Source organism: Pristis pectinata, chromosome 3, assembly GCF_009764475.1.
Source record: "Pristis pectinata isolate sPriPec2 chromosome 3, sPriPec2.1.pri, whole genome shotgun sequence".
NCBI classification, from domain to species: domain Eukaryota; kingdom Metazoa; phylum Chordata; class Chondrichthyes; order Rhinopristiformes; family Pristidae; genus Pristis; species Pristis pectinata.
The window spans coordinates 60591968-60619502 of NC_067407.1; the positions used below are offsets into that span (position 1 = coordinate 60591968).

Consider the following 27535-nt stretch of genomic DNA (forward strand, 5'->3'; position numbering starts at 1 on the left):
AGTGAGGTCATAACTATAAATGGTGTAACAACTTAGCTAATAAAAGGGAAGGATAGCACCTCCTCAGTACCATTTTTAGGTTTCTCTGTTAAAAAAAATACTTCTCAGTTGTTCTTTCACTCTTAAGCACAAAAAGGCCACTCTGTCACTCACCACTACTTTGACCTACCTTTTATTTCTTATTCAGGGTAATTATGTACAGATTATTATTGCTTGCTCTTAACAAGCTAATCTGCTTACTTTCAAATTGTACCTTTCATTACTTTTTTGTTTCTATTTCTACTTACTTTGTGCCAGTCTAATGTCATATTTATTGTCAGCCACACTATTTATCCATGCTACTTTCAACCTATTATCCTGAACAGCCCCACCATTTTCCTTACCATATGCAGGTGACCCTTGTATTACAGGGGGTTGCGTTCCTAGAAGATGGTCATTATCATGATTTTACATAATGTGAAGCCGTGTCATATGCTAATGTATCAAGAAATGTGAGTTGAAAAAAAAATGTTTACTTATTTACTTTCTTTCACATAAATTACGTGAAAGAAAATTTTATTCTTTATCTCAAATTATTGGGTAGTAATTTGTTAATTCTGTAAGTTTTCTGTTACCCGAACAGTGGTAATGTGAGGGTCGCCTGTATTGGATTGTGCTGTGAACAAAATAGCTACCACTTATGTCAACCCAAGATGTTCTATTCCAACTTAATTTGAGTATTTTATACTTTGTAACAGATAGTGGACCACATATAAATAAAACATTTTAATATAGTATGAAGTGAGGAAAAACATAACCATATCATAGTCAAACATTCAAGTTGAGCAACTTGAATACTTTCCATAAAATGTGTGTGCACATATGTTGGTGTTGAATCAAGTCCCAGAAGAGAAAACTCCAAGTAGGCAAAACTTTAAAGGAGCTTTATGTGTAACATTATACTGGGAAAGGGATGCAGTGAGAGCAGAAAGGACCCTCGACTTTTTATCATGGTAAGTTGTGATAAACTCTGCAGAAGATAAAGACAAATTGACAGAGAAATCAAGTGTTGCTCAATATGTTAATTCAATTTTGAGATGCCCTGAACCTTGACAAGTAGAGCACTTTGTGTTAGTTGATGGTAAGGTACTGCTAATTTTGTTGACATTCAGATGTGTTGGACGGAATGCGTCCAATTTTGTGAATAACTTTAATCCTCCTCTTAATTCTGCATGCGTCTTGCAAAGCCCTTTGCTTCATGTGATGTGACTGTAGTCTCCACACAGCCACACAATCTTGCCTGTCTTAGACACAACCACAATGAACATGGACAAATAATTTGTGATTGGTTTTCATGAACACGCCCGTTGTTCTTCCCTATCCAATTCCATCTCAGCTTAACCGTTTGGAGCACCGGGAAGTGGACTGGGCTTGCAATAGACTGGCTCTGTATCTCAACTGTTGCAAATATGTATATTCTACCTTGTTATAGCAATGAATCCATTTTTGAACGTCACCATAAGTAACAACTCAGACTGACTTCAGTTTGAAAATTAATTCAGACAAGAGTAACTGGGATTGTATCCGCACCACAAGCAACAAGAACAGTAAACGGATGGACATTGGTGCACAGATTTTGATTAATGCCAATTGCATTGATGCATGAATTAATACTGCCACTGAATATTAAGTAATGAGTCAAGGCACTTATGCTAGCAAATACCTTTGATAGAAAGCACCAACCCAAAAACCTAGTCTGGTGAGGTTTTACAGACATTAGGGCACGTGGAGCATACAATGCTACATGTTGGCCAGTGATATCGTTGCAGCAAACTTTGAAAACAGGCCAACTTTAATGGAGCTGGACTGTCCGAGACAACACGTGCTGGATTTCATGAATTTTTTTAAGCATTGATATTTCAAAGTCACACCTTGACTCGCTTGTTCATTTTTGCAATGGTTGCAGTTAGTGGAATTGGTACTGATGAGTATATTTTGGACTTGGTTTCATCACTATGGAGTTGGCTACAGCTCTGAGACTAGATTGCAGCTGCATCCATCATGCGATCAGCACAGTGACACAGCAGGTAGAGATGCTGCCTCAGTTCTGACCTTTGCAAATGTCTGGACTTTCTTCTTGTGACTGTGTGGATTTCCCCTCGGTGCCCCGGTTTCCTCCCATTTCCCAAAGATATTCGTGGGTTAATTTGTTACTGTAAATTAACCCCACTGTAGATAGATGATAGAAGAGTGAAGTCGATGGACATGAGAGAGAATAAATTACAAGAGAAACAAAAAGGAATGTGATTTATGGGATTGTTCTGAAAGCTGCTATAGATTTCATAAGCTGAATGGCTGCCTCCTGTATCACAATGAAATATGAGAAATGTGAAAATGTGACTGTTTATGCTGGCATTCTTGGGCACCATTTCCATTGACACTGCAATTCTGCATGAAGTCCAAATGTCAGGTTTTGCAAATACAACAGTGCTGAATTTATGTCAAAAAAGTAATAGTTTATTTGAAAGATGGTTCACTTAATCTCTTTGACACTTCAAGGTGTTCCAGTCAGTGTCACATTGTTACAAAGCGAGCAAACCTCAAGATCCTTCTGTCAAACGTGACCCCAGTATGTCTTCATGGAGGCAAACAAGTGAATTGAAATAATTACCTACCACCTGATTCATGAAGAACAATGTACAGGTGACCCCTGTGTTATAGCCATTCAGGTTATGGAAATACACCTTTGCAGACTTCACAAACCATTACCCAAAATCTTGAGATACAGAGTAAAATTCACTCTCTCGAAATGTGTGTGTGTGGGGAAAAAAAAGGTAAATAAATCAACACAATTTTTTTTTCAACTCGCGATACTTGATGCATACACAGAGGACATGGTTTTGCGTTACAGAAAATCATGATATGGCCCATTTTCTAAGAAAACAAACCCCCTATAATGCAGGGTTTGCCTGTATACATAGTCTTTATTCTTGGACTGCCAGAGCTTAACTACAGTGAGTTGTTGTATTTGGGCCCACGGACATTGTATAAAATGTAAACTATATGTTTATGATGCATTAATTGGAAATATTGCTGTTTCCTGGCACACATCCATTTAAATCTGATCCCAGGTCAAACTTTACTAATTCCTCTCAAGTTTTATGCTTTAAGTTGCCAGATTTCGAAGATTGAAAAAATGTTGTAGGAGACATCCATTTGTAGTGATCCCACCTGGAACATTTTGTTTGTATTGGCCCATTGAAAACAGAGGTGCTGTCTTCATTAAGGTTGCTGAGATTTTCTCAAACTTACTTTGCATCTGCAATAAGACCACATACCTAAAGGTTCTTGCATGACCCTGTGTAAAAAAAAAATTGGTGGAACAATTTTGAATGCAGAATTACCTTTTAATGTACTGACAACTACAGAGGCATAATGGATTTTTTTTTGTAAATGGTGCTTAGAGAAAGGACATTCCCCATATGTTACTTTTTGCATGTTCTCCTGGACCTTTCTGAAGATGTCATGACTATTCTGCGACTGTACTATACTGTGCAGTGATTTAGTGCATTGTAAGTTGGACTTCATTCCGAAATCACTTTAAGAAATGCTGTGTAACATGCAGTAATCTAACCCCATATTCTTATGCATTTAAAATTCTATGCCATTTTCGTTATATTAAATAACAGGGATGTGACTTCATCCATAATTATGCACTTCACTGAATCAACACAACCAATGGAATTACCATAAACATTTGCTCATCTTCCGATAAGTCATATCCAGTCTTTTGGGGGATAGTTATCCTCCTGACCTTGCTTTAATAATTCTGCCTTCATATATAGAATACTGAATGTTCTTTGATATAACTCTGGAGGACTTGTCAATCAACTTTTTCCAGTGATTCATATGTTCCAAATTGTTAGATTATTATTGGGTATCGTTTGAAATATGAGGATTTTGTTATTTGTTCCTTGAAGGACCATTTACTGTCTGTGTAACATACAGATATGGTGTTACTGTTTCTGTTAGTGATATTGAAGGATTTCCTCAGTCTTTGCATCTCTCGCCCATATTTACTTAGCTTCACAAGTATTTAGTAAAAGGATCTGGCATTCTCAGTCTCCTAAATTCTGCAGCTCTGACCACTCAAGGGTGTGATTTACTGTCAATACATGTAACATTTCTTTGAGCTATATTCCCATGCTGCACTATAGTTATGTAACTGTGGCAATTGTTAATTTGCATCTTTTAACCTTGGGTTTTGATCATGGTTGTTGCTTTCCTGTTATTTTGTGGACTGCTTGGAGTAAAACCATGTTCCTTCTCATTCCTAAACTTTTGCATACAAGAAGACTGGTTCATAACCTAATTTTGCTTCCACAGTTTCCTGGCAAGCAAATATGAATCTTATGTGCTTGGGGTTTGGATTTAATTCTTACATGATATGAAATATATCAATAAATGGTATAGAATCAGCAAATTTTCATGTCTGGATATGTATCCCCTGTTAGAAGTACTATTATCATGGCAGCATGTTGTACTGTGTCCAAAATTATCTGAGGTTAAAGAGATTGTTTAACATATTTAGCACTGGCGACTAAGCACGAAGTTCCAAGCAGTGACTTATCATTTGAAATGAGTTTGTATTACCTTATGTTGATGTTGCTCAACAAAAATAATCTGATGTTTAACTCAGTTTGTTCATCCTTCTACAAGTTGGAACTCTCTTTAGCTATTCATGCTGCTTAAGCATATCCACCATGTATTTGTGCCCAGCACATGAGCTGCACAGTAGCACAATGTCTCACAGCACCAGGGACCTGGGTTCTATCCTGACCTCAGGTGCTGCCTGGTTGGATATTGCACATTCTCTATGTGTGTTTCCTCCGGGTGCTCCGGTTTCCTCCCACATCCCAAAGCCGTGCAAGTTAATTGGCCATGGTAAATTGATCCTAGTGTAGGTGAGTGGTAGAATCTGGGGAAAGTTGATGAGAATGGAGGGAGAATAAGTAATGGGATTAATATAGGTTTAGTGTAAATGGCAGGTTGATGGTTCGCATGGACTCAGTTAGCCGAAGGACCTGTTTCTGTGCTTCATTTCTCAATTACTCTAACTTTCAGGTCCCTTGTGCTTGCATGTAATCATTGCAGCACAGCTATGTAAAACTCACAAATAAATAGCTTTTAAAAGCAGTTGACTTTACTTGCAAATTAATTTGCCACCCTAAGAGAAAAAAGTGGCATTAGTAGGATCCATCAGATAAGTCCCATGAATCAAGGATGTTATCAGACCAGCAGGTAGCCTTTGGATTGTTAAGGCTGAGCAAGCTGCTCACTTTGGAAATGGCAGTGTACTGTAACTATAACTTGCTGACTGCCAAGCACAATTATTCTGAATGAATTCTTGCCACACCCATTATATAGAAATAGATTCATAGATACAGCATGAAACAGGCCCTTTCATTTACACCAATCCTTCATTGCTCCCATTCCCCCGACATTTTCTCAACTCCCTGTAGATTCTACCATTTGCCTACATATTAGGGGCAATTTACAAAAGCAATTAATCTACCAATCCACACGTGTTTGGAATGTGGGGGGAATCTGGGGCACCTGGAGGAAATCCACATGGTCACAAGGAGAGTGTGCAAGTTCCACATGGACAGCATCCAAGGTCAGGATTGAACTGGGGTTTTTGTTGCTGTGAGGCAGCGGGTATGTTAGCTGTGCCACTGTTCCGCGCGAATGTTAGACTCTGTGATGCAAACAATGCCTTATTAAAATCTGGTCATTCTACAGTTACCTATTTGCTGACCTGGCAAACCCCCTTGAAAGACTGCTCAACCAAGTCAATTGAGAAAATAGCTTCTAATCTCATTTCAACTGAACAGAGCTGGCATTCAGTTCAAAAATTTTCAGAGGTGTGCCCATTTGAACTGTAAAAGGCATGATATGTTGTGATTAAATGGTTATTATGTATAAGTAAAGATTTTTGGTATTATTGAATGTTTAATTATCAGATATGTCATTTTATATTAGCATTATCATTTTATTTGTTTTGAATGGCCACTGCATTAAAACTAATAACAAAGCTAGAAATGCTAGAAATCAAACAAAAACAAAGTACTGCAAATGCTCAGCAGGTCAGGTGGCATTTGTGGAAAGAGTTATTGTTTCTGGTCAAAGATACTTTATCAGAACAGAGGAAGAGAGAAAATGTTAGTTTTAATTTGTTGAAAGCTGGTGGAGAGATGCACAGGGCAAAGAGAAGGGTAGGACCATGATTGCCATGGAGATGAGCCATGGATGAAGTTTTCTGGTCGACTGATTAGTAAGTGCAGTTAGAGAGAACACAAACAAAGGAATGTAGAAGTTATCAAATTGCAGGGCAGGTCAGGCTTTGCTAGTAGAGGGAGAAAAACTGACCTAACATCTATAGCAGAACTAGCCAACGCTGATACAAAAAGAGAAAACGTGACACCTGAAGTTATTGAAATCATTATCAACTCCGGAAGACTGTGATGTGACCAGGTGGAAGATGAGGTACTTGTACTCGAGCTTACTTTGGGCATCATTATAACAGTATAGGAGGCTACAGATAGGTCAGAGTGGGACTGAGATGGAGAATTAAAGTGGCTCAGGTTCACCACTGTGGACAAGAACAAAGTGGTCAGCCATTCTCTAATGTAGGGAAGGTCACATTAAGAGCACAGAATGCACTGGATTGAAGTAAATGTAAGTGAATCACTGGTTCACTTGGAAACATTATTTGGGTCTCTGAATGATGGAAAGGGAAGAGGTAAAAGGTCAGGTGTTGCATCTCTCGTCATTGAGAAAGTCCTGCGAGAAGGGGATTGGTCGGTGGTAAAGAAAGAATCGGCCATGGAGGCACGAAGGGAATGATCCATTCAGGCATAAAGGGCAGGGGAAGGGAAGGTTGGTAGAATCTGGTTGAAGGTGCCAGAAATTGTGAAGGATATTCCATTGGACATGGAGGCTGTTGGGGGTGAAATGACTAGAGGAGCTCCATCCCTGCTCTTCATGGGAAAATAAGGGGTGAGAGCAGAGTTGCAGGAAATAGATTAGGTGCTGTCAAGGGCTCTGTCAATTATCCTGGATCTTGCATTCCTAGCACAGCATCAACAATGCAGGAAGGAGGGAGGATGAACTGAAATTGAGGGTGCCCTAGTTGGATTTATTGTGTTTATGTATAGAGAATCTAGGCTTGCTAGAGTTTCATGAACAACCTGTGATAAACTCCTGTTCAGTGTGCTTATATTTTGCAGCTTCAGATTGACCTTGGGCTGACAGTGAAAAGGATGTGAGTCCACAATGTCTTGGGGCAACAACCTCTGCTGCTGTCCCTCCCCTATTAACCAGATCCATTGCTTTGAACATTAAATACTTCGAAATGCAACTATGTGATGAATGTTTATTTTGCAGTATTCATCATTCCTATTTAATACCAAAATCCTTGACATTTCTTTTTGACAATTGAAAAACATCTATGGAAATTCTTCAAATTCCTCTATAATAGTTATCATTACCATTAGGGAAATGGATAGTTTTAAAAACACTTGGATCATTCTCTGGTATATAACTCAGGTAAAATAACTTATGTCTGAAGATTCTCTACTTACCAAATATACATTTAATTTGAAATCATTTAAATGTGCAATGGAATTCTTTAAGTTAATTCATATGTGATGAAATTTTTTTCAGCAGAAGTTCTGATTTGAAGGAAAAATAAGCACAAACCAAAATAAGGTGTTGGTGGTTTTGGTTCTGCAAGAATTTCCAGCTATTTTCCTTTTTAATCTGAATGGATAATTGATTAAAGACATGAAAATGGAGAGAGAATTCTTCTCACAGATAACACTCGGACAAAAACAATATTAGCTCATTTCTTTACTTTGTGATTGGTATTCAATGCAGTACTATTTATCCTTTCTATTGTTCTATTTATGTTTTGCAGGGAAGAGGCCATGATCTCTGCTTCCTTCGATAGCCTTGAGGTCCTTCTTGATTCTTTTGGTCCTGTAAGAGATTGCACAAAGGATAATGGTGGTTGTAGCAGAAACTTTTGCTGTATCTCCGATCGCAAGCTTGATTCAAGTGGTTGTGTGGTAAGTGGAGTTATTTTATTACTCTGCTATAAGGGATTGATGCTGTTTATCATGAATCTCCATAATACAATAGGCATTTTTTATGACCAGCACAGAATAAAGGATTCACAAGCTGCTGTCATCAGATATCAAACAATGCCTGTTGTATCATCCTTTTCATTCAGTCCACATTGTAAAAATAAAAATTCTAGACTGTGTAGTGGTTGCTACCGCGGAATAAAACAAGACTCTACTCGGAGGGTTGCCAAACAGAACTGGTTTATTTTCCCGCCTTGCGTGGGCCCTTTAAGGGAGAATGTTCCCGCCCAAAACAACCGGCAATGACGTAAGTCCTACGTCATCAGGACTTTCCCACGCGCGGGTTCTCCCCGTCACTCGGAAAGACGAGGCCCGCCGCCATCTTGGGCCTCGTTGCTCCGATGCCGCGTGACCCGACTGCCGAGCCGGTTCGCCCGACTAGACGGTGAGTCGCCACACAACCCCCCCCAGAACCGGCGATACAGTCCCCAAGGTCCGTGGGCTGTGCCAGCTGCCGCTTAGGGGGGCGGCCTCTGCGTCGCGGCGTGGCAACCTCGACAGGCTGTTGCAGATCCAAATAGGCCGGTTTGAGGCGGTCCGCCGTGAAAACCTGTTCCCTGCCTCCAAAGTCCAAAATAAAAGTGGATCCATTATTCCGTATGACTCGGAACGGTCCCTCATATGGTCGTTGCAATGGCGCCCGAGGTGTGCCCCTGTAAACGAAAACAAACTTACAGTCCCGTAGTTCCTTGGGCTGGCAGGATGGGGCTTGACCGTGCCGTGAGGTGGGAATCGGGGCCAAGGCGCCAAGCTTCTCGCGCAGTCTTTGTAGGACTGCTGGGGGTTGTTCCCCTTGGTCCCGAAGGGCAGGTATGAAATCCCCGGGGACAACTAGTGGCGCCCCGTATACAAGCTCAGCTGACGAAGTGCGGAGGTCTTCTTTGGGGGCAGTGCGTATGCCAAGCAGGACCCAAGGCAGCTCGTCAACCCAGTTAGGACCCCTCAGGCGGACCATCAAGGCCGATTTCAGATGGCGGTGAAAACGTTCCACCAACCCGTTTGATTGAGGATGGTAGGCCGTAGTGGTGTGCAGCTGCGTCCCTAGCAGGTTCGCTAATGCAGCCCAGAGACTGGAAGTGAATTGGGTGCCTCTGTCTGAAGTGATGTGGGCCGGAACGCCAAAATGTGAGACCCAAGTTGTGAGCAGCGCCCGGGCGCAGGAATCAGTTGTGATGTCAGTCAGGGGGGTTGCCTCAGGCCACCTCGTGAACCGGTCCACGATGGTAAGGAGGTACCGGGCTCCTCTTGAAACCGGCAGAGGGCCCACGAGGTCGACGTGTATGTGGTCGAACCTCCTACGGGTAGGCTCGAACTGCTGTGGTGGGACCTTGGTGTGTCACTGGATTTTTGACGTCTGGCAGTGCGGACAAGTCCTTGCCCACTCACTGACCTGTTTGCGCAGGCCATGCCAGACAAACTTGCTGGCGACCAGTTGGACAGTAGATCTGATGGACGGGTGCGCCAACCCATGTACCGAGTCAAAAACGCGTCTCCGCCAGGCTGCAGGGACTATAGGGCGGGGCTGACCAGTCACGACGTCGCAAAGTAGGGTCCGCTGACCTGGACCAACCAAGAAATCTCGGAGCTGCAGACCCGAGACTGCGGTTCTGTAGCTGGGCAGTTCGTCGTCGGCTTGCTGTGCGTCAGCTAGGGCCGTGTAGTCGACACCCAAGGATAGGTTGTGGATGGTTGGTCTGGAAAGTGCATCAGCAACGACATTATCCTTTCCGGAGACATGTTGGATGTCAGTTGTGAACTCGGAAATGTAGGATAAATGTCTCTGCTGACGAGCTGACCAGGGATCGGAGACTTTGGAGAAGGCAAAGGACAGAGGCTTATGATCGGTGAAAGCGGTGAAAGGCCTGCCTTCTAGAAAGTATCGGAAATGCCGGACCGCCAGATACAGCGCTAGAAGTTCCCGATCAAAAGCACTGTACTTCAGTTCGGGCGGTCTAAGGTGCTTGCTGAAAAATGCCAAGGGTTGCCAGCGGCCTTTGAGTAGCTGTTCCAGTACCCCACCCACCGCGGTGTTGGACGTGTCTACCGTGAGGGCAGTCGGGACGTCAGTCCTGGGGTGTACCAGCATCGTGGCGTCTGCCAGGGCGTCTTTGGCCTTAACGAAAGCAGCCGCAGCCTCGTCAGTCCAGGTGATGTCCTTGCCCTTACCAGCCAGCAGCGAGAACAGAGGGCGCATGATACGGGCTGCTGCAGGGATGAACCGATGGTAAAAGTTGACCATCCCAAGGAATTCCTGTAGGCCTTTGACTGTGTCGGGGCGGGCAAAATGGCGGATAGCATCCACCTTGGCGGGTAGGGGTGTTGCCCTGTCGCTGGTGATTTTGTGGCCGAGGAAATCGATAGAGTCAAGTCCGAATTGGCACTTGGACGGGTTGATCGTGAGGCCGAAATCGCGGAGGCGGGAATACAGCTGGCGGAAGTGGGAAAGGTGTTCCTGGCGGTTACGGCTGGCGATCAGTATGTCGTCCAAGTAAATGAACACGAAGTCCAGGTCTCGGCCTACCGCGTCCATCAGCTGCTGGAAGGTCTGCGCGGCGTTCTTAAGGCCGAACGGCATCCGAAGGAATTCGAACAGGCCGAATGGGGTGATAATCGCAGTTTTGGGGACGTCATCCGGATGGACCGGGATTTGGTGGTACCCCCTAACGAGGTCCACTTTGGAAAAGATGCGGGCCCCGTGTAAGTTCACTGCGAAGTCCTGGATGTGAGGGATGGGATAGCGGTCCGGGGTGGTGGTGTCATTTAGCCTGCGGTAGTCGCCGCAGGGCCTCCACCCTCCGGTGGCTTTGGGGACCATGTGCAGGGGGGAGGCCCAGGGGCTGTCTGACCTGTGAACAATCCCCAGCTCCTCCATGTGACGGAACTCTTCCTTTGCCAGGCGGAGCTTGTCTGGAGGTAAGCGTCGTGCTCGGGCATGAAGGGGTGGCCCTGTGGTAGTGATATGGTGTCGTACCCCGTGTGTGGGCCTAGAATTTGTAAACGAAGGTGCCAAAATCGATGGGAATTCGGCTAGGAGCTTGGCAAAATCGTCGCCAGAAAGGGAAATGGAGTCCAGGCGCGGGGCTGGTGGGCTGATTTCTCCCAGGGGATAGGTCCGGAGAGTGCTAGAGTGGACTAACCGCTTCCTTTGCAGGTCGACTAACAGGTTGTGGGCCCGAAGGAAAACGGCTCCTAGGAGTGGTCGGGCGACGGTGGCAAGGGTCAAGGTCCAGGTAAAACGGCTGCCGCCAAAGTGTAATTGAAGCGTACGGGTGCCGAAAGACCGTATCATTGTACCGTTGGCGGCATTGAGTAGAGGACCTGGTGGCCTGTCACGAGTGTCGCGGCCTGTCGGGGGCAAAATACTGACCTCCGCTCCAGTATCAACGAGGAAACACCGTCCAGATTTCTTGTCCTGAACGAAGAGGAGGCTTTGTCGGCGGCCAGCCGCCGTAGCCATCAGCAGCGGCTGGCCCTGGCGTTTCCCTGAAACTTGCAGGGTGGGCGGCATCGACGGGCCTCCGCACCCCACCTCTGATGGTAGGAGCACAGCTGGTCACCCGTGTCGTCGTCTGCATTCCTGGGGCGTGGCTGCTCGGTGGCTGGGGCCGGGCGAGGCGGGCGTTGGGCTCGCGGCCTGGTGATTTGACTGACGGATGAACCGCTCTCACGCTTGGCCCTCCACAGGACATCTGCCCGGGCGGCCACCTCACGGGGGTTGCTGAAGTCGGCATCAGCTAACAACAAGTGGATGTCATCGGGGAGCTGTTCGAGGAAGGCCTGTTCGAACATCAGGCATGGCTTGTGTCCCTCGGCCAATGCCAGCATTTCATTCATTGGGGCGGATGGGGATCTGTCCCCCAGGCCATCCAGATGAAGCAGGTGGGCGGCGCGCTCACGACGGGAGAGGCCGAAGGTCCGAATCAAAAGGTCTTTGAAAGCCGGGTACTTATCTTCCTCCGGAGGCGACTGGATGAAGTCTCCAACCTGGGCAGCTGTCTCCTGGTCCAGGGAGCTAACCACATGGTAGTACTTCGTGGAGTCGGAGGTGATCTGCCGAAGGTGGAATTGCGCTTCGGCCTGGTTAAACCAGACGCTGGGCCGAAGTATCCAAAAGGTGGGCAGCTTGAGGGCCACTGCGTTGGCTGCTGCGCTGTCGTCCATTTCGCGGGTCCAAAAGCCATTTGGACCGTCGGGGTCACCAATGTAGCGGTTGCTACCGCGGAATAAAACAAGACTCTACTCGGAGGGTTGCCAAACGGAACTGTTTTATTTTCCCGCCTTGCGCGGGCCCTTTAAGGGAGAATGTTCCCGTCCAAAACAACCGGCAATGACGTAAGTCCTACATCATCAGGACTTTCCCGCGCGCAGGTCCTCCCCGTCGCTCGGAAAGACGAGGCCCGCCGCCATCTTGGGCCTCGTCGCTCCGACGCCGCGCGACCCGACTGCCGAGCCGGTTCGCCCGACTAGACGGTGAGTCGCCACAACTGTAACTTTTCCATGGTTGACAAATGTTTAAAATGTTTTCTGCATGTGCCAGTTGTTCTGGAATGTAGGCTTTCAGTTCATTGGCCTTGGCACTTCCAAAAGCACATGGTCGCAGTTTATTCCTTTAAATCAACACAAATGCCTTGGTTATATTGTTTGCCAGTGGATAGTATTCCAGTCTGTTCCTATCTCACCACAGTGAGCCTCTCCAGCACTTTCTATTTATATTTCAGATTTCTAGTGTCTGCAGTGATTAGTCTAGACGGTTTGGTAAATTGGTTGACTCTTGTCACATGTACTGAGGTACAAAAGAAAAACTTAGTTTTGTATGCTATCTATAGAGATCAATTCATCACATCAACACATTGAGGTAGTACATTGGAAAACAATAACAGAATGCAGAATAAAGTGTTACAGTTACAGAGAAAGTGTAGTGCAGGCAGACAATAAGGTGGAAGGCCATGATGAGGTAGATGATTTGTTTGATAACCAAAGAGGCTGGCAACTGGAAGTGTTGGATTCAAAACTTTTATATTTTGGTTTGGTGTTCGCAAGCAGAATATTGTATATGCATCATTCCTACCTCCCACCAAACACCAACCCCCACTACAAAAAAAAAAGCAGTTCTAATTTTCTGTTGTCCCCTCCTCAAGGTTATGTTGCAGGTGGCATATACCTGTGGACTTCCACCCAAGTGGACATTCTTCATGTATGATCTGCATTGGACAGCAGAAGTGGGATCTCAAAACAAAGATTATGAAATTGCTGAATTAATAATTGGATCCAGGGCCCAGGCTGAAAATTCTCCTGTTGAGTCTATAATTTAATGATCCCAATGGTTGTGCACCCATTGCTTCCCTGTGTGAGATTGACATCTTAGCATAAACCAAAATAGGAACTTCCCAGCTTTGCAGAGTTTGGTATAACAAGTTCTGGGTCCACATTGTGCACACAGGCTGGTGCACACCAACAGTGAAGTAAAATACTTTGACGTTATTTGCACAGAATTTATTTGGGCATCCACGCAACAATCACTTGATAAAATTCAGCAATTTGGAAACCAGAATTCCTCACTTGTTCCTCATACTAATCTGGTGGGCAAGGAGAGTAAAATCAGTTTTCAACTTTGAAATGCAAATTATGCTTCTTGTGACTTTTTGAGATTGATTGTGTTAAAAAGCAAGCAAGTCACAGAGAGCCCTCCATCAGTTCAAGATACCTTGTTTATGTCAATTGTTGTTTATTGAAACTTGAAGCTCTGTAGAATTGTACTTGTAGACTGTTTACTCTGGCAAGTAATTCTATTTATATTGGTAAGCATCTTTTATTTGGTAGGGGTAGAGGTTCAGCTTTCAGTTGTGAAAATGAAAATGGTAGTCATAGATCAATCCATTTTAAGCTCAAGGTAAGTATCTAAGCAACAAGCAAGGAATCAATCCATACAAGGAGGACCCATTTATATTTTTTTGATTAAAATTCTTTCCATTGAGCACAAAAAAGCTGCGCTTTGTGGAATGCTGAATGTTTTTTAAATGCTGAGAGATTGAGAAGTTTTGATGTTTAATGGCATAGTTTAGTGTAACAACTTCTAGCTCCACCATGCGCACAGATACTGTTGCATGCGAAAAGTGAAGTAAAATGGAGGCTCACATTTGCTACTTTAGGAATTATCTGCAGATGTGTTTCATTAAGTTCTATTTTCTGAGTCTCCTACCACATAATACCTGAATAAGATGAAATAAAGTGTGATATGTTTGTTACTTTCTGGGAGACACTTCTGACTGAACACTTCCAAATGGCTTTCTAATATTGGAAGGGAAGGTAATATTCATTTAGACAAGCTTTGTGGCTTTAATAACCACAAAAACTGAATATCTTTAATGGCCTTAGATTCAAGTTTGTTAGTTTGCCTTCAACCACTTCACAGTTTTTGGATCAATTGAGGATTCAATTTGTAATGAATTAGACTAGGTTATGTCCATTTTCAAAGCTTGTTTCAGTAAGAAGAACTGACAGGGCAGTAAACTTGTGGAAGTAACGAAAAATCAAGAAAACAATTACTTTATTTCTCAAAATCGAATTAGTGCTTTCAAACTTGTACTCAACTGGTGATGACCAAGGAATTAGTTTGCAGATGGCACAAGCAGTAGGTTTGTTTCCAGTGGTAGGTCTGGTAAATAGGAGACACAGGTACTCATTCTCATGGAGTTAGTAGATCTTTACTACGTTGTATGCACAGTCAGTACTGACTGGTGAAAATCAATGAGCACATAAGCCATGACATGCCATTCATTTATGCTCTATGCTCAGTTCCAAACACCTACAGCTTGGGACCTGGGAGGATTTGAGAGAAACCATGTAAAACAAACAGATTTAAAGGAGAGTGGGTGCTAATTGGATTAAAGAAACTTGGAATAGGATAAATCAAGGCAGGTACAGTAAATATCAACAAAAGGTTGACATGAAAAATGAATGTGCTCTTTTTATTCACTGTAGATTAATGCTCTTGATGTTTTCCAGCAAATAGTATAATTACTCCCATTAATACAAGACAGCAAAGCATCTGTCTCACTGTGAACAATGCAGTAGACCTTCTAATGTGTCTGTCAAATATGTTATGAAACTTTCATTTGGGCAGAACTGCACCAGTTGGTGCATGTCATAACTGGCTCCTGCTACCACTGACCAAGAGAAAAGTACGTAAGTTCAATATAGCAACTAATGTGCAGAGTTAGATGGCTATCTGGTGTCCTTAAACTCCATTCAGCTGAGAAGTACATTGCCTATTAGCTCAATGGTGTGGTAGTGGGTATTCCCTTGGGTAAAGTAGTTCCCTTGGGTAAAGTAATACCCTTGTGGTGCTTTCAAATCCCTGCTTTCGATTCACTGGCGGTTTTGGTTACTATTTTTAGATTGAGACTGGTTTCCCACGACTGTAACCCATTGCAAAGGGATCCACTGTGCTCTCTGCTCTCGTACCAGTTGAGTACTGCTTCAGCCCTGATTTATATAAAAAAGTTGTATTTAAAACAGAATGCCATTGAAAACTAGGAATCTGGATGTGCTTTGTGGAACTTTTGAATTACAGTCAATGTTCTTATCCAGGAAACACACAGGACCATTTGAGAACAGCAAGATCCAACAAGCAGCAACAAGTTAAATAAGCAAATAATCCATTGTAAATCTTTGAGAAATGAATGTTGGCCAGGTTGCTGAACACTTTGAAAAGTGTTGTGATACCTTGAAGTCTGGCTGAGTTGCAGCCTTGATTTAATATCACAACCAGCCCACAGTGCAGCATTCCTGCACGACAGCAAGCCTGGATTTATGTGATTACCTCCTTGCACCAAAGGCCATCAGAATCAGGTTTATTATCACTGACTTATGTCATAAACTTTGTTGTTTTACAGCAGCAATACAGTGCAAAGACATGAAATGACTATGAATTACAAAATAGTGCAACAAAAAACAAAATAGTGTTCACAGGTTAGTGGACCATTCAGAAATCTGACTGCGGAGGGTAAGAAGCTGTTCCTGATGTTGAGTGTGGGTCTTCAGGCTCCTGTACCGCCTCCCTGATGGTAGTAACGAGAAGTGGGCATGTCCCAGATGGTGAGGGTCCTCAGTGATGGATGCCGCCCTCTTGAGGCCCAGCCTCTTGAAGGTGTCCTTGATGATAGGGATTAGAGGGTTTGAGCTACAAGGAGCAGTTGGACAAACTTGGGTTGTTTTCTCTGGAGTGTCTGAAGCCGAGAGGAGATCTGATAGAAGTTTATATAATTATAAGAGGCAAGGATAGGGAAAACAGAATCTTTTTCTCAGGGTAGAAATGTCAAATATTATGGGACATGCATTTAATGTGAGGGGGGAAAGTTCAAAGGAGATTTGTGGGACAAGTTATTTTATTTTTTACAGAGTGGTGGGTACCTGGAATCAGAATCAGATTTCAGCATCATAATCAGATTTATTATCACTGACGTATGAAGTGAAATTGGTAGTTTTGTGGCAGCAGTATAATGCAAAGACAAAAAAATCTACAAATTACTAAAATAAATAGATAGTGCAAAAAAAAAAGGAAATAAGAGGTATTGTTCATGGATCCTTCATAAATCTGATGACAGAGGGGAAGAAGCTGTTCCTGAATCATTGAGTTTGGGTCTTTGGGCTCTTGTACCTCCTCCCTGAGTAACAAGAAGGCAGCATGTCCTGGATGGTGAGGATCCTTAATGATGAATGTTGCCTTCTTGAGGTGCTGCTTTTTGAAGAATTCCTCGATGGTGGAGAGGACTGTGCTCGTGATGGAGCTAGCTGAGTCTACAACCCTCTGCAGCCTCTTGCGATCCTGTGCATTGGAGCCTTCATACCAGGCTGTGATGCAACCAGTCAGAATGCTCTCTACCATACATCTAGAGTCTTTGGTGACATACCAATCTCCTCAAACTCCTAACAAAGTAGAGCTGCTGGTGTGCCGCCTTTGTGATTGCATCAATGCATTGGGCCCAGGATAGATCTTTTGAGATGTTGATGCCCAGGAATGTTAAGCTGCTCACCCATTCCATGGCTGACCCCTCAGTAAGGACTGGTCTGTGTTCTTCTGACTTCCCCTTCCTGAATTCCACAATCAATTTCTTGGTCTTGCTGACGTTGAGTGTGAGGTTGTTGTTGCAACACCACTCAACCAGCGATCTACCTCATTCATTTCTGGCTCAGGGATGCGAGTACTGTCACTGAGCTGAGTCTAGCACAAACACAGACTACTGGAAATTTCTATGATACATTTGCTGTTGAATAGTTGTTCTGATGTTTTGCCTTTTTTAAGGCATGCCCCAAAGTCCTGAAAATTGCAGAGATAGAATTTAAGTAAACTCCCCCTATTTTGCATTGATTTCTGCTTGTATTCCATGAGTGCTCAGGACAAAAAAGAACAGAACTTCAGAGAGCTTTTAGAGTCACACTATATAATGGATTAAAAGTATTAAATCTGTGTTTACCATCTGACCTCAATTTCTGCTGTCACATTTTGTGACGTATGTGAACTTTTGCTCATTAGAAATGTGACCTTTCATGTTTACACAGGAAACAGCAAATGTAAACTTAAAGCACTTCAGCTCTACTTTCCCCAATGCAATACCAGAACAGACACTAATCCCCAGATTCACAAGTCACTCCGTTTTGCTATTTACCTTGAAACAAAAACTGAAGTATTACAATAAAAAATAATGACAGAATGTATAGAAATGAAGCAAATGAAATACACCTTATTATCATCATCCTCATCTTCACTCTTGCTCCACTGAAAGACTTTACCTTGTTTTGACTCAGTGTGAAGTTCCACAGGACAGTGACTGGTACCAACAATGTACAGACACTTTTGTATATTGATTTAAGCAGACAGGTTGTGAAGAATAATGTTTGCAATACTAAACCTATCCTCTTTTGGCCTTTGTCCTTTCCTAATCCTCATGTATTAATAATGTTCCACTTGTCTGACCTATGTTGCTGGTTCCAGCTCACAGGAGATTTATCATTTTTCACCAGTATTTTACAATTTGGAGCACGGAGCTTAATCACTTTGTGAAACCAGGCTAAACAGAAGTAATGTTGCATCTTAAAGATGCACAGAAATGCTGGAAGAATTCAGCCAGTCAAAAAGCAACTGTGGAATGAAAAAACAGTTAGTTGATAAAGGGGCATTTGGCAAATGGGATGCTTTTAAAAGTGAGATAGGGAGAGCTCAGGGCCAACATTGTTCATGTTAGAGTGAAGGGCAAGGCTACCAGGATGAAGTTGATGAGGAATATTAAGGCTCTGGTCAGGAAAAATGAGACATATGTCAGGTATAGGCAGCTGGGATCAAATGAGTCCCTTATACTCCTCAAGGAATATAGGTGTGAACATAAGAGGAAAATCAACAGGGCAAAATAAGGAAATGAGGTAGCTTTGACAGAAAAGATCAAGGAGAATCCCAAGACATTCTATAAGTATATTAAGAGCGAAAGGGTAACTAGGGAGAGAATAGGTTCCCTTGAATATCACTGTGGCCATCTATGCACGGACCCATGGGAGATAGGTGGTCTTAAGTGAATACTTCTCCATATGCTCTTTTTTCTTGCAACTCACTCCTCCCCCAATCTCTGCTTTGAAAACTGTAAATCTTCCACTCTTCTAGTTCTGAGGAAGGGTCCCTGACCCAAAACTCTGACTGTTTCCTCTTTCCACGGACGCTGCTTGACTGGCTGAGTTCGTCCGGTATTTCCGTGTAGCTTTCAGATTCTAGCATCTACAGATTTATTTGTTTTCCATTGCATCTGGATCATCCCAGCTGTTTGGATCAAGTAGAAAGACAAAGGTTACTGGAAGCTTTTGAGGGAAGCAGTCTGTAGCCAAGGATATTATCAGGGTGTGTATTTGGGCTCACAGAAAATAGTACAGCAAGCATAGTCTGTTAACAGTCTGTTTCAAGAGTGGAGGAAAATGAACTTTCAAAAGTAACTACATCAACTTCTCTTAATAAAATCAGGATAATTATGCCAGTAAAATGCAGTGATTAGAGGATTGTTTCATTCATATTATACATTATAATTAGTTTCATTACCTATAGCAGTGGCAGGCTTGATTGAAAGGAAATTAATATATTGGCCCCTATTGTGTCATGGAGTAGGTCATCTTGTATATTCAGCCTCATTCCCCCCTTTATTCACTCTGACAAACTTACAACATACCAAATGAATGAATATTAACTTCCAAGCCAACATTATCTGAAGTAAAGTGATGAAATTGTGCTATAAAAATTGTTTTAAAAAAATGTTATTTGTAAGAGTGGTTGTGTTTTTGTGTTTTCAGATCTAGTCGGTTGTCCACTGTTACTGATGTAGCTCGTTTTATGTTCTGCTTGCCTCTGGCACAATTGCTAATTTCTACCAGAAATTGTTCTGAAATTGCCAGAAATATTTTATTCTGAAATGTCAAAACAAAGCACGGTGATTTTAATTCTAAAATGTTTGATTCTACAGTTTAAACGAGCAAAAATACTCGATTCAAATTTGGAGCAAATTTTATCTTTAAAGGCAACAAGATAGCCAATAAAATCTTACAACTTGTATATTGTTATGTAGCAGCAACAATAGAAACACACCAAGTCATATATAAGTGGTAGAAACTATTTTATTAGTAACTACTTATGATAATAAGAAAAGTAAAAATGTTAGATATTGGATATTAACCCCAAAACTAAACTCGAAGTGTGTGTGGCAAATCCCAAACTCCAAGTCCAGGAATAGTTCTCAAAGTTCAGTTCAGCAAATCATGAGATGAAACGTGAGCAAAAGCTTTTGCAAAACCACTGTTGACTGAAGAGAAAATGTAGATAGAATATAGAGAGAATTTACGAAATCCACATGTTCCACGATGGAACCCATACAACACCTCAATCATTGACGATCTCCATTTACTTTGTTTCGAAGTATCTGCCACCCAAAGGCATTCGATACATGGCCGCCCACAGAAGTACCTGTTTCCCTCTACAAGTTACAACAAAGTGGACTCCACTTGTTTGCTCCAAAAATCTGTACATGGATTGTATGTGACAGACACAGCTATTATTCTTCATCCATTGTTACAGAGACCGTCAGTCAGTCTCTCTCTCTCTCTCTCTCTCTCTCTCTCTGTGTCTCTGTGTCTCTCTCTCTCTCTCTCTCTCTCTGTGTCTCTGTCTCGCTCTCTCTCTCCCCCCCCCCCCACCCCCCGCTCTCGCGACTCACTGAGCAAAAACTGTCAGCACGTTGTAATCTTCTTGCTGTCTTGACGACACCACACACACACACTACACTCTATTGTTCAGGTGCCTTGAAGGGACATTCACCAAATAGCAACCTGACTCATAGCAATATTCATTGGTGCCGACAAAGGCACAATTGCAATAATCTCCTGCCCTTTCCATTCTCTGCTGTACCATTTCAGAGAATGGAAAGGAAGATAGTAGATATGTTCAGGAGTAGGCAGTGTTGGGTGAGAAAGGTTTGAGTGTTGGGATTGTTGTCTGGTGGGGGGTTAGAACTAATCCTTACCAGGGTTTGTGGTTGTGGGGAGTGTTCCAAGAGTGGCCATCAGATCAGGATCAGGTGAAATAATGCATCAGAGCTGGAAGATGAAGAGAGGTTGTCAGGTCAGAGTCTGAGATCAGTGGATAGCAAGAGCTGGCTGACTGTAGTCAGCAAGGTTCTATCTGGGGAGGGTGGGGGTTGCAGAGAAGTGCAGGTAAGTAATGAAATTTTGGAGGGCCTTCTGAGCCAGGTTCTCTGCACCAAGCTGCATCTGCTTAAAGAGATCCTCTTTAAATTGTGCTGCTCACCTCCTTTCTCCACCAACCTTTTAGCTCAGCATTGGATGGGGAGTGACAACATTAAGTCTGTCTGTACCTGAGGTGAGAAAATGCAATTGTCGCAAGTGCAATCCAGTCAGATTTCCAATGTGGTGTAATTCAACCCAGAAATCATCGTAATCACATTTCCCTTTGGGGAAGAAAGTCATTTTTTTTATGCAGCAAGTGCTGTAACGAGCAGTGCTGAGCTTCTGAATTTCTGTGTCGATAATTGAAGCTGTTTCTGTTGTTTATTTACTGGAACTTCATGCCTGTTCCATTTGATGGATGGTTCCAATTGTGTCCGTTCTTGTGGTTTACACTCAGCTAGATGCTTGAAATCAGCTACTGGTGTATAAAACTTGTGCAGACTTGGCATAATGGACATAGCATCTTTAACTTTGTCAAAAAGAATGATAATTCTTGCCCTCATACTAAAGCCTGGTTCAGCATCTAGCCAGACCCCCACTATAGAAGAACTGGCTGGAACTTATGCCTATGGGTCTCTCTTTTCTCTTCCCAGCATAGATAAGTAAGGGTACTTCACTGTGAGCAGGCTAGATGGTACAACAGCTCAAGATTTAAAAACTGAGATGGATTGATAAAAGAGGAAGGAAAGGAAGATGGATTGAGCGGAACCAAACTGTTGGGTTTCATTTTATTGAAAACAGTTTGAAATAATTTTATATTGCCGTCTTAAACTTGTATGCCTCCTGATATTTAATAGCTTAATATTGGATAATTGTCATTGTTTTAGTGTCTGTGAAGGACGAACATGTTTACAAAAATCTGATACAGAGTCTGCATATGCTTGACAGGAAGGTAATAATTAGTCTGGATGCTTTGTCCAAAATATTGTACACATTCCTGGTGATGACTTCATCCATAAATAAAACCATCATTTACATGGTTTGCATCATCTGTTACCTCATGCAGAATAAACTATCAGCCCTTTATGCACATCCAAAATAATCAAGAAAGAGTTATTGTTATGCTATGAGATGCATTTGTTTATCAAACTGAAATATCATTGCAGTTCAGCTGCATTGTAACTTTGTTTTAGAGAATGTTGTGGATAATTTATTCAATGTGTTATTCAATATTCCTGGACCTTTATTAATGACTTATCAAAGGAGGGAAACTGAATGAGAATATGTTTCTATGAAGCTTAGATAATGGTTGATGCTCTGAATGTGACCTGTTGACCCACAAGGGAGCTTTTTGTGCAATTCTTTTGTTAGGAAGCAACAAAAGGGTTGCTACCTTATCAGTAATCTCCTCTTCATCTCTAAATGGCTCCCTCCCCCTTTTTCCGTTCAAGCATTTCTCATCACTCTCTATTGGTACAATAATGGACATTAATGCATTGAACTTTGTTTTGTTAATCATATTTACCTGTAAACTTTGTTCAACATCATCACCTTCTTGTTTTGGTTCTCCTTATGTTGATGTTAATATCTTGTTGCCCACTGTGGAACATTGTATCTACATCAGCTCCTGTGCAGCCCTAGGGCCTGAAAGCCCATGTTTCTTACTGCTAATTTTTGATTTGCAAAGCCTTCTGTGTGGTATTTCTTGCTAATTTTGCTTTACTAAAGAGTCATGGAGTCATACAGCCCGGAAACAAGTTGAACCTGCACTGACCATCTATTACCTATCCTGCATTAACCCCCTTCTGTTCTGTCCCCATTGTGGGCCCAATATAGATCATGAGCTTTGACAAGCTTGCATTGCATATTGCCCCACAGTGAAGTACTGAGACTCAACATTATTGTTGGAGATTCTGCTAAAGTAAAACAGGTACATAAGGGGCGGCATGGTAGCGTAGTGGTTAGTGCAACGCTATTACAGTGCCAGCGATCAGGGTTTGATTCCCGTTGCTGTCTGTAAGGAGTTTGTACGTTCTCCCGTGTCTGCGTGGGTTTCCTCTGGGTGCTCTGGTTTCCTCCCACATTCTAAAGACGTACGGGTAGGTTAATTTGGAGTTTAAAATGGGCGGCGCGGACTCGTTGGGCTGGAGGGGCCTGTTACCACGCTGTAAATACAATTTAAGAAAATATATTAAAGTGCCATGACATAGTTCAATTCAGAAACGTCCACAGGTTGCTGCCAACTTTCCTCCTTTTGTCTAATACCTTAGCAGCAGTTAGAATCACAGCATGGTAACAACCCTTTTGGCCAAACTCATCAGACCAGTGGGCACCTTTCCATATTAACCCCACTGTCCAGCACTTGGTCCATAGCCCTCTATTCCTTAGCAATTCAAGTGCTGTCAATAACCACTAATTCAAGTGCTTAAATGCTGTCAATAACGTAGCCTCAACCACTCTCTCAGGCAATGCATTCCAGGTACTTGCCACTCTCTGGGTGAAGAAGGACCATTTGTATCCCATTTGAATCTCTCCCCCCCTTACCCGAAACTATGTCCTTTACTTTATCTACCTCTGATAGGGGGAAAAACTTTCTGTAGTCTACCATATCTATACCCCTTATAATTTTATTTTCTTCACTTATGTCCCCTCTTAACTTGCATTCCAGGGAGAAAAGACCTCACTTTGCCAGTCTCTCCTCATAACTGAACTTGTTTATCTGCTCATTTACTTGGTCATTTGTGTGAAATTGGCGAATGCCTACATAAATGTTAGTAGATTTCCAAATTGTGGGCCAAGCACTTGGAAATACTTCCCAGAAATAAATTCATGCTTGATTGTAAATGCAAGCTTTTATTTATTTTCATCCTTGAACTGTTCCAGGCCCAGAGATTTGGTTCTATCTTGATTTCTAATTTTTTTGGGGGAAAACTCCTATTCCACAATGGATGGGAGGAAGATTGAAATGGGACGCCCTACTATTTTCACTGATAATTCTGATCAAGATGTCTTAAAAACACAATCCATTTTCTCCTTTTAGGCACCTTGACATGTGTGGATGTAATACTGCTGAACATGTATGAGTGTGTGTAGAATCATTTTCTCATATAGACATACAATGTTACTAGTAAGAACTAGAAGCAATAGAACTTCTCAATCACCTGAGACCACCTGAATACGATTTCTGAAGGTCTGATGTGAAGATAGTAACAGAAATTACATTTCACTTGTTGGTCATTCAGTCATTATTCCTTGTTTGGTATTAAGATATCAAATGGCAATCAATGAATTATAAATCAGTAATCCACAATGGATTATAATGACTGACGAAACTGGAAGAACTCGGCTTCACCTGTTTATAAAGATGCCAGAAGACCCAGGTTAAATTTATTATGCAGCATATACATGATAAAGTGATCTACTTATCATGCAGTGTTTATCATGTGATTCCATCCCAGGAGTCTTTTCTGTATCATTCCAATACCTAATTAGGTTGAAAGTCTTGTGAACACCTCAATTAGAATCCAACCTGCAGTTCAGGCATACTGTCCCTCATCTAGACAGTCAGAAATCTTCAATTAGTTTCAAGTCTGTAGCTTGCTTCTGAATTTCTATTAATCTATTTTAAGTGTGCGTAGAACATTAAATTACTGGCTATGAGGCTGAAAATTAGAAGTATTTACTGGCTTCCTTAAGTAATGGAATATCCATCTCTTCCATTGTAAGAATCAAAATAGACTATTTAACCCCTTGCTTGTTTTGCCATTCAGGTGGCTGATCTGAGACCTCACTGCCTCTCCTGGCCTTTGCCCATATTCCTTAATCCCTGATGGCTAATAAAATTCTGTCAGTCTCATAATAGAATTAACTGTTTGACCAACATAACTTACTGCATGTGAAATAGACTTGCAAAGTTCTCTAGTTTAATGTGTATAGATATATTGTAAAACTTTATTCCTGAAAAACCTGTTTTTTTTAGACCATGGCATCCAGACCAGGACGCCCAAAGAAAGAGCTTTCCTCTATATCTCAATGATTATTCTTAATTGTCTGAAACTTAAATCAAATCGTCTGAGTCCACATGGAATATAACCCTAGTTTATGAAATTTCTGCTCATAATTTAAATCTTTTAGTCAGCTTCTTTCAACTCTGCATAGCATCTTCCAGGACCAAGATAACCTAAGAAATAGTTAAAAAAATCAATTGAGAATGACTTCCTTTGAGTAACTGACACTTGAAGAAAAGTGGCAAACAATTGAATTACTCCAAACACTGATGGAAAAATAAACACTACAGCCAGTTGATGAAGCTACCTCCAAGTCTTTATTTGACTTGTTTGTTGATGGGATGTGGATGTCACTTGGCAAGGGCAGCAGTTATTGTCCTTTGCTAGTTTCCACTCAAGACTTTTCATGTTGATGGGTCTGAAGTGGTAAATGAGGTGTTAGATTCTTAAAGGGTGTTAGAGAGCCAGGATAAATTTTACAACGATCTAGTGGTTTCATTGTCACTATTATGGCTGCTTTTTATGACAAATGTATTTATTTTATTGAATGTAAATTCTCTAGCTTCCATTGTGGGATTTGAACATGTGTCTCTGGATCAACATTTCAGGCCTCTGGATACTGGTCCAGTAACCACAAGGGTATGATATCCTGTTGCACCATTATTATACCATCATGTCTCATCCAAACTATTTTCGATTGAAAACCAGGGCCGAAACAGAAAAGGCAGAGACACAACATAATTTTATTTATTCTGTAAACACCATTGCGTACTTAATTGCATCAGAACTGAAGTTGCTAACTAAAGCAAATTTTTTGTACCTGGTTGCTGTTAATTTGCAAGACCTTGTGTGCAGTTACTTCAACGTCAGCTTTGTCAACTGTTAACAGTAGCATTTTATCCATGCACAAAAAGGAACAAGCTTTCAAGCAAGAGTGCCAAGAGAATTTCTGCTTTCTGGAACTAGTTCATTGAGTAGATTTTACAGTCAGTGGCATATCACCTACAACTGCCCCTGACCTCCAAAATAAATGACAACACACCTGGACCGATCCTCACAGCGGGAAATTACAATTCCAAAAACTGCTAGGAAAAATCCTGGATGCTGAAGGACCTTCTGCAAGATCCTGAAAACATTTGAAGGTGAAGTTGGTGGCAAATTAGGCAGACCAATAAAAGGAAAACAAAGGGACTTTGACAGCTGGCTTAGATATTCATAATCTTTTGTTTTAAATAAATCAGCTCTTTGTTATTTTTATTTTGTCGAAGTTAACACCAAAAATATAATCATGTTTTAGACTGTTTTAGCTTTAAAACAAAAACAAATATACTTTAAAAATCTCATATAATTTGGATTTTTTTTTAAAAACTAGGAAGGTCAAAAATAGCTTAGCATTAGGAATCTATCTGAAAATATTTTACATTAAATAAACTTAACTGAGGCTTATGCAGTTGTTTCCTTCCATTCATTCCCAGAGGTAATGACCAGTGTCACTTCCTGTTCTTTCCATGCTGACTTCAAGTGCAGTGAAAATGCCCAGCTTGCTGGTTCTGAGCTGGAAACTGAGATAAGTCTAGTGTTGGAGGATGGCTAGCTATCCATAGGCACCTTGTTGACAGAATTTCTTGTTCATATGCATGCACAGAAATCACAAAGTTTCCGATATTTACACGGGATAATGCCGTCAGTTTAGCTGACACTTCCCAGCAACATCAAGCCCAATAATGTCTGAACTATCTTGTTGCTAGAAAGTGGTGATAGAACTAAACTTTTCTTCATAAATATATTCCTATTTTTGGCATAAATGGATGCAATAACACAAAGTTTATGATCTAGAGTAAGTTGAAAGGGAGTGTACCAAACCGTAAATGGAAGGGATGAGAAAGCACAGAATTTAGCATGGGATAAAGAGAAAATGTCCATGAGAGTAGGCGGAAAGAGGGGATGAGTAGATCAGGGTCCAAGGACTGAATTAGATATCTTCCACTTCCCTGTACCAGAAGGCTGCAAGGGATCAGTGGACAAAAACACTGAGCTGAAGAGGGACAAGTGGAAAAATGAAAAGTACATATGTAGTACTGGTATGGAGTTGAGCAGTATTTGTCAAGACCAGAATGGTGTATTTGAGCATTCTGATTCACTTCCATTTGGTATTAGACATTTCAACCCTGGGGAAAAGAAACTGGCTGCCTACTCTATGTCTCACATAATCATGTAAACCTCTATCAGATCTTCCCTCAGCCTCTGCTGCTCCAGAGAGAACAACCTAAGTTTGTCCAACCTATCCTTATAGCACATGCCCTGTAATACAGGCAGCATTTTGGTAAACCTCTTCTGCACCTTCTCCAAAGCCTTGACAACCTTCCTATAATGGGGTGACCAGAACTGAATGCAATACTCCGGATGCAGCCTAACTAAAGTTTTATAAAGCTGCAGCATAACTTCCTGACTCTTGAACTCACTGCCTCGACTAATGAAGGCAAGCATGCCATATGCCTTCTTTACCTCACTATCAACCTGTGTAACCACTTTCAGGGAGCTATGAACTTGGACCCCAAGATCCCTCTGCTCATCAGCACTGTTAAGGGTCTTGCCATAAGCAGTGTACTGTCTCTTTACATTTGATCT

The 27535-nt window shown here is 42.0% G+C and overlaps 1 protein-coding gene across 4 annotated transcripts in view; it reads left to right on the top strand.

The window, feature by feature from the left end:
* astn1 (astrotactin 1) overlaps positions 1–27535 on the top strand; it is a 1815355-nt gene that overhangs the window by 1071814 nt on the left and 716006 nt on the right. For all 4 annotated transcript variants that reach the window (XM_052011000.1, XM_052011002.1, XM_052011001.1 and 1 more), the window contains one exon: positions 7958–8108. In XM_052011000.1, coding sequence (XP_051866960.1) covers positions 7958–8108 — 151 coding nt within the window. The remainder of the gene's footprint in view (positions 1–7957; positions 8109–27535) is intronic.